The sequence below is a fragment of the Triticum aestivum genome, chromosome 5A, assembly GCF_018294505.1.
Source record: "Triticum aestivum cultivar Chinese Spring chromosome 5A, IWGSC CS RefSeq v2.1, whole genome shotgun sequence".
Lineage (NCBI taxonomy): Eukaryota > Viridiplantae > Streptophyta > Magnoliopsida > Poales > Poaceae > Triticum > Triticum aestivum.
The window spans coordinates 572,660,484-572,668,224 of record NC_057806.1 but is presented as its reverse complement, the minus strand read 5'-3'; the positions used below and the strand labels follow the sequence as shown (position 1 = coordinate 572,668,224).

The 7,741-nt window shown below is 50.3% G+C and overlaps 1 protein-coding gene across 1 annotated transcript; it reads right to left on the bottom strand.

The window, feature by feature from the left end:
• Positions 1 to 5,102: 5,102 nt before the first annotated feature.
• Positions 5,103 to 6,833, bottom strand: LOC123107762 (uncharacterized protein At5g39865-like). Its single transcript, XM_044529682.1, has one exon. It carries the CDS (start codon positions 6,637 to 6,639, stop codon positions 5,650 to 5,652), a length of 990 nt encoding a protein of 329 aa, XP_044385617.1. The 5' UTR covers positions 6,640 to 6,833; the 3' UTR covers positions 5,103 to 5,649.
• Positions 6,834 to 7,741: the final 908 nt, after the last annotated feature.

Genomic DNA, 7,741 nt, shown 5'->3' with positions numbered 1-7,741 from the left:
CCCTAGGGGCATGCGTAGTAGTACTTTGCTTCGAGGGCTAATAAACTTTTGCAATAAGTATGTGAGTTCTTTATGACTAATGTTGAGTCCATGGATTATACGCACTCTCACCCTTCCATCATTGCTAGCCTCTCTAGTATCGCGTAACTTTCGCCGGTACCATAAACGCACCATATACCTTCCTCAAAACAGTCACCATACCTACCTATTATGGCATTTCCATAGCCATTCCGAGTATATTGCCATGCAACTTCCATCATCATCATATACATGACTTGAGCATTCATTGTCATATTGCTTTGCATGATCGTAAGATAGCTAGCATGATGTTTTCATGGCTTGTCCGTTTTTTGATGTCATTGCTACGCTAGATCATTGCACATCCCGATACACTGCCGGAGGCATTCATATAGAGTCAGATCTTTGTTCTAGTATCGAGTTGTAATATTGAGTTGTAAGTAAATAAAAGTGTGATGATCATCATTAATAGAGCATTGTCCCAAAAAAAGAGAAAGGCCAAATAAAAAAGAAAGGCCAAATAAAAAGGCCAAATAAAAAAATAAAAATAAAAGGGGCAATGTTACTATCCTTTTACCACACTTGTGCTTCAAAGTAGCACCATGTTCTTCATATAGAGAGTCTCTTGAGTTATCACTTTCATATACTAGTGGGGATTTTCATTATAGAACTTGGCTTGTATATTCCGATGATGGGCTTCCTCAAATGCCCGAGGTCTTCATGAGCAAACAAGTTGGATGCACACCCACTTAGTTTTCATTCTGAGCTATCATACACTTAGAGCTCTTAGTGCATCCGTTGCATGGCAATCCCTACTCACTCACATTGATATCTATTGATGGACATCTCCATAGCCCGTTGATACGCCTAGTTGATGTGAGACTATCTTCTCTCCTTTTTGTCTTCTCCACAACCACCATTCTATTCCACCTATAGTGCTATATCCATGGCTCACGCTCATGTATTACGTGAGGGTTGAAAATGCTGAAGCGCGTTAAAAAGTATGAACTAATTGCTCGGCTTGTCATCGGGGTTGTGCATGATGTGAATATTTTATGCGGTGAAGATGGAGCATAGCCAGACTATATGATTTTGAAGGGATAACTTTCTTTGGCCATGTTATTTTAAAAAGACATGATTGCTTTATTAGTAGGCTTGAAGTATTATTGTTTTTATATCAAATGATAGACTATTGCTTTGAATAACTCATATCTTAATATTCATGCCATGATTAGATATATGATCAAGATTATGCTAGGTAGCATTCCACATCAAAAATTATCTTTTTTATCATTTACCTACTCGAGGACGAGCAGGAATTAAGCTTGGGGATGCTGATACGTCTCCGTCGTATCTATAATTTTTGATTGTTCCATGCCAATATTCTACAACTTCCATATACTTTTTGGCAACTTTTTATACTATTTTTAGGACTAACATATTGATCTAGAGCCCAGTGCCAGTTCCTGTCTGTTGCATGTTTTTGGTTTCGCGGAATATCCATATCAAACGGAATCCAAACGGGATAAAAATGGACGGAGAATTATTTTGGAATGCTTGTGATTTTTGGGAAGAAAATCAACGCGAGATGGTGCCCGGGGTGGCCACGAGGGTGGGGCCCACGACCACTACAGGAAGGCGCGCCCCCACCCTCGTGGGCCACCCGTATGGCGGTTGATGCTCTACTTTGACCGCAAGAAAGCTAATTTTTGAAAAAAAGATCTGGGCGAAGGTTTCAACCGAATCGGAGTTACGGATCTCCGGATATAAAAGAAACGGTGAAAGGGCAGTAGAGGAGAACGCAGAAACAGAGAGAGACAGAGAGACAGATCCAATATCGGAGGGGCTCTTGCCCCTCCCATGCCATGGAGACCAAGGACCAGAGGAAAAACCCTTCTCCCATCTAGGGAGGAGGTCAAGGAAGAAGAAGAAGAAGGAGGGGGCTCTCTCCCCCTCGCTTCTGGTGGCACCAGAGTGCCACCGGGGGCCATCATCATCACCGCAATCTTCACCAACAACTTCATCGCCACCATCACCAACTCTTTCCCCCCCCTCTATGCAGCAGTGTAACCTCTCTCTTACCCACTGTAATCTCTACTTAAACATGGTGTTCAACGCTATATATTATTTCCCAATGATGTATGGCTATCCTATGATGTTTGAGTAGATCTGTTTTGTCCTAATGGTTATTTGATGATCGTGATTGGTTTGAGTTGCATGTTTTGTTATTGGTGCTGTCCTATGGTGCTCTTCGTGTCGCGCAAGCGTGAGGGATCCCCGCTCTAGGGTGTTGCAATACGTTCATGATTCGCTTATAGTGGGTTGCGTGAGTGACTGAAACACAAACCCAAGTAAGGGGGTTGTTGCGTATGGGATAAAGAGGACTTGATACTTTAATGCTATGGTTGGGTTTTATCTTAATGATCTTTAGTAGTTGCGGATGCTTGCTAGAGTTCCAATCATAAGTGCATATGATCCAAGTAGAGAAAGTATGTTAGCCTATGCCTCTCCCTCATATAAAATTGCAATAATGATTACCGGTCTAGTTATCGATTGCCTAGGGACAAATAACTTTCTCGTAACAAAAAGTTCTTTACTAAAACTAATTTAGTTGTGTCTTTATCTAAATAGCCCCTATTTTTTATTTACGTAATCTTTATTATCTTGCAAACCTATCCAAAAACACCTACAAAGTACTTCTAGTTTCATACTTGTTCTAGGTAAAGCAAACGTCAAGCGTGCGTAGAGTTGTATCGGTGGTCGATAGAAATTGAGAGAATATTTGTTCTACCTTTAGCTTCTCGTTGGGTTCGACACTCTTACTTATCGGAAGAGGCTACAATTGATTCCCTATACTTGTGGGTTATCACTAACGGATGGGTCAATTCAATCACATCATTCTCTAATGATGTGATCCCGTTCATCAAATGACAACTCTTTCTCCATGGTTGGGAAACTTAACCATCTTGATAAACGAGCTAGTCAAGAAGAGGTATACCAGTGACACTCTGTTTGTCTATGTATTCACACATGTACTAAGCTTTCGGTTAGTACAATTCTAGCATGAATAATAAACATTTATCATGATATAAGGAAATATAAATAACAACTTTATTATTGCTTCTAGGGTATATTTCCTTCAATTCCTCAACAAGGACGCCTGCCGGGTATGAGGCTGTCGCATCCACCTGTCACCAATCCATCTTCAGTGCTTTACTGCTGCATCTACCTTGCCCGGTCTAGCTGTCCTCGACGCCATCATGACGTCAGACAACGCCACCATCCTGCGCTCGTCCATCATCACACGCCCACCGGCGAGACCCCGCTGCTCCATGCCGCTGAGACCCGCCGTTGTCGACGTGCCAGATGCCACGCCGCTCCTCCGACGTGAAACACCACCTGCCGCCACTGGTCCCATCCCCTCCGCCTGCACTTCCTCAAACCGAGCACACAAACGCCACAGGTGGCGCCTCCAAGAAGGGCACGACACACGCCGTGCCGCCGCCGCCCAATCTAAGAAGATTTAGGGTTTTCACCCGGGCATGGGGTCGGGGTGGAGGGCATGGACCTCGACGGAGCCTGCAAGTAGGAGAACGGCGACCCTGGTCATCGCCACCGTCGGGATGAACGAGTTATCCAGAGTTTCCTCCGATCCGATGTCACCTCTACCAGCCCCCGCGAACGCACTGAGGCCGACGACCGCGATCGTAAGCCACCAAGTGCAGCGGGAGAGAGCCTGCATCATGGAGGAGATCCACCGGTGACTCACCGCCCACGCGGTCAAGACGCCGCCCATCCACCCCCCGCGAATGTCGCCAGCCGAGGACGCCGTCATCATGCCTAACAAGGACGCCGCCCCTGGTCCAGATTTCTCCACGAAGGCCGGAGTGGCGAGATCCGCCACGAGCGACGAGATCTCACACCGCGCGGCCGACGCAATCGCCCAAGCCCGCCGCCGCCGGGAGCCCGCACGCTGCCGAGAGTCCCACACCCATGAATTTGGGCACCCGTGCATCTCCCCGAGTCTGTTGACTCCGGGATCCAGCACACCGTCGGAAGGGCCGCACCCCACGGATCAGGACGCCCGCGCCGCCGCGGATCCGGAAACGGGAGGAGAGACCCTCCGCCGCTGACGTCGCACGCACGGGCTTTGCCCGGCCCGACCATCAACAGCGGCGGAGGAGAAGAAGGGCGCTGGAGGGACTTGGCGGCGACGGCGGCGGAGCCTTCCCGAGTCGCACGCGAGGGAGGCGACGCGAGAGGGTCGCGAGAAGTGTCACAAAAACCTTGTATATAGAAAAACAGAACTAAGGCACAGTCCTGTGGTTTCTCCCAAAATATGCGAGTTCATTGGGTGTCGGTTCTTAGGTTTCTTCTAGTTGCAGTTTGGCAACTCACAGTTGCTCGGTGGAATGTTGGCGCCGTTCGACAGCGCACTCCTGATGCCTTGTTGGTCGTGTGTAGTCTAGTTTTTCTTTTCATTCGACCAACTTGTACAAGAATTTCTTAATACAATGTACTCTTTCTGTAAACTAATACTCCCTCTATTTCATAATGTAGTGCTTTCTCTATCTCCGTGCTTCAACTTTGACAGTAAATTTAACTACCAAGACCGATTGCGGCGGAAGCAAAAGTTATATCAGTGAATTCGTATTCGAAATATGTTTTTAATTATGTAACTTTTTCTCTCGCCGCAGTCGGTCTCGTTCGTTAAATTTATGGTCAAAGTTCGACCTCGGAAAACGCGGGCGCACTATATTTTGGAACGGAGGAAGTATAAGAGTGTTTAGATCATTAATGTAGTGATCTAGACGCTTTTATATTAGTTTACAGCGGGAGTATAATTTAGTCAAATGGATTTATGTATAAAACGGGGCAAATGTCTGTTTTGAGTGTCTCTTGCCTTGGTGCATAACCTTGAGAATGAGAACTAGGGGAGGAGGCGAGGAGCAGTCAGTATCTTGGCCGAATCACAACACATGATAGGAGCACCGCTGCAGCCTTTTTCAGATGGAAGATAATAAAGCATGAGAGTTCAGAGCCATCTGTATTTCCAACAAAAAATAAAATAAAATTATGGGGCATCATGGTTCTGTTCATTGATGAGGGTGTTGAGGCTCAAGAGACTCCCTCAGCAGCCAAAATCGTGGTTCAAAGATTTCATTATGGAACTATAAGTGTAATTTTTTGTTTATGAACACATGGTTAAAACTGAAATAAACTACACTACGTACTAATTTGCCTGCCACACATCTCCAAACATGTGTGTTCTTCGATTCTTGGCTTCTTGTCATGCCGCTCCAAAGACGCACCCAGACAAGGGAACCCACACCTCCCTGGTTCTTTTCACAAAACCAGTCAGTGTTACGTACCTCGGAGACCAACCTCATCAGCAGGCATTGACATCGATTTGTTTCTGGCTTCTGCGATTCAGACTGTATCAATACAGAGCAAGTCCGACAAAAACTCATCGATTTCACAATTTGCAGGGTGAATGAGCAGACAAGAAATGTCTGATAAATTATACAGTACTACTTACAACAGGGTGAAACAATCTCAAAGAATTTTGCTGTCGCCATGGTAATACACAAAAAAGATGTACATGTCTGTCGGGGCAGCGCAGGGATCACCTCAGCTGCACAGGGGGCACGGCACCAGCCCGTTCTCGTTGCATCCGGGGCACGGCACGCGGTTGGCGGCGACGGCGGCGGCCGAGCCGTCGTCATAGAGCCAATGACGGCCGCTGCACCCGCCGCACACCACGAACCAGTCGCCGCCGCACACCGCGCAGGCCGCGTCGCCCGCGCCCCTCCGCGCGGCGCGCCGGAGCATCGGACGGAGCCGCGACCGCTCGTGCAGCGCCACCACCTCGTCCGCGCCGCCCACGTACCTCCCGTCCACGAACAGCCGCGGCGGCAGGGGCATGCTGGCGCCGGCGCCGCCGGGGCCCGGCGGAGGCGGCAGCAGCGCGCGGAGCTCGTCCCGGTAGGGCGCGTGCATGGAGACGTCGCGCTCCAGGAAGGCGACGCGGAGCCCGTCGAGCAGGCGGCGCACGGTGGCGCAGTCCTCGAACGTCTTGCGCACTCCGCGCAGCGACGTGGTGTAGAGCACCACGGCGCGCGCCCCGCCGGGCGGGCACCGGCTCTCGAGCCCAGCCAGCGGGTCCTCGTCGCGGCCGCCGGCGTCCAGCGCGGCGGCGATGTCGTCGTCAGCGTCGTCGTCGATGGGCTGGCGCTGGGTCTTCTCGAGCGCCTGCGTGTACGCGTCGACGACACCGCGGAATGCGGCGAGGAGGTCCGGATCAAAGAGGCTGGCCGACTCGAGCTCGGGGCGGCGGTAGGGCCCGCCGGGCTCCACAGGAGACATCGCCGCCGGACTCCCCAATTCGCGGTCGCAGGTGACCTTCATCTTCTTGGCCTTCCGCGGGTTGGCCTCCGGCGAGAGGTTCTCCTTGTCGTCGTCGTTGCCGCCCCGGCAGTCGCCATCGGCCCGCTCGGGCCCGGCCTCCGACGGCGCGGGTGCGGCGGCGTCGGGCGGCGGGAGGAGGGCGTTGGAGTGCGCGGCGGCGGCGTTGGGGAAGGACTGCAGGGTCCGGAGGATCCGCGATCTGAGGCCTCTCATCCTCCTCCCCGATCAATCTCCTCTCCCTCGGCGGCAGTCTTGATTCAGTGTGGCTGGCTGTGGGGCACTGATTGCTGCTGCTGCTGCTGCTGCTTAGGATGCTTCCGGTCTATACTGGCAATTAAAATTGTGGGGCGCAGACGCCAAGATGGCAAAGGGAGGGGGTCGGGCAACGGCTAGGAGAGAGCAGGGGGAAATGCGAGTTGCCGTTTTTAAAGCATCGGCTGACGGAGCAGAGCAGCCGATGGGAGTGGACGTGGGAGCAACGGCTACCGGGGCAACAAGACCAACGGAAATTGAAAAGAATGGGCGAGCAACACAAAACTTCACGTTGCGATGAGGAGCGCAAAAGGTATTTGGCCCAAATTCACGAGAGATGCTAGAGCTACGGACAGGTTCATACGATACTGACGTTACGGACGACCGTGTCAAACTGCGGTTGGGTATTTATGGGAAGAGGGGGGTCACCCCTGAAAATTAGGTGATGTTTGGTTCTCTAGTTCTAGGATTTTTTTTAGTCTGTAGGACTTTTTGAAAAAGACTCTCAAGGAGATACTTCCAAGGACTTTTAGTAAAAAGTCTCAAAAAAGTCCCACCCTGTTTGGTTTGCTAGGGACTTTTTTTAATTCCAACACCAAATAGTTCCTGGAACCAAACACCCCCTTAGTGGAAGACAGGTCCGTAAAAACCAATCCGTATGGATTTTTCGTCAATGTAGGATTTTCGCAAATTCACAGCAATAGTTTGCCCACCTTTGTTGAGCAAATTTCTGCGCCCGTGCCTACGAAGTAAAAAAATGGGGCCACCAGTACAACAATTGTCCGAAAAAAAGTTCCCACCCATCCACACCAGACACGCTTCTAGCCGACGGTGACTGTTGCCGCCTTCCTTGCCTAAATCGTCGTCTCATTGTGTTGCCCCCCCCCCTCCCTTCTCTCTGCCATGGAAGGACCCAAGCAATTGTGTTGTATCGCTAAAGACTCTGCACCCTCTCTCACCCGAACAAGTCAACATGTTGTTGCTCACCCCTCCCCTCCCCTTCCCCCACCCACCCACCCACCTACACGCCGGCTGAACTGGATGCCCCCACCATCCACACACC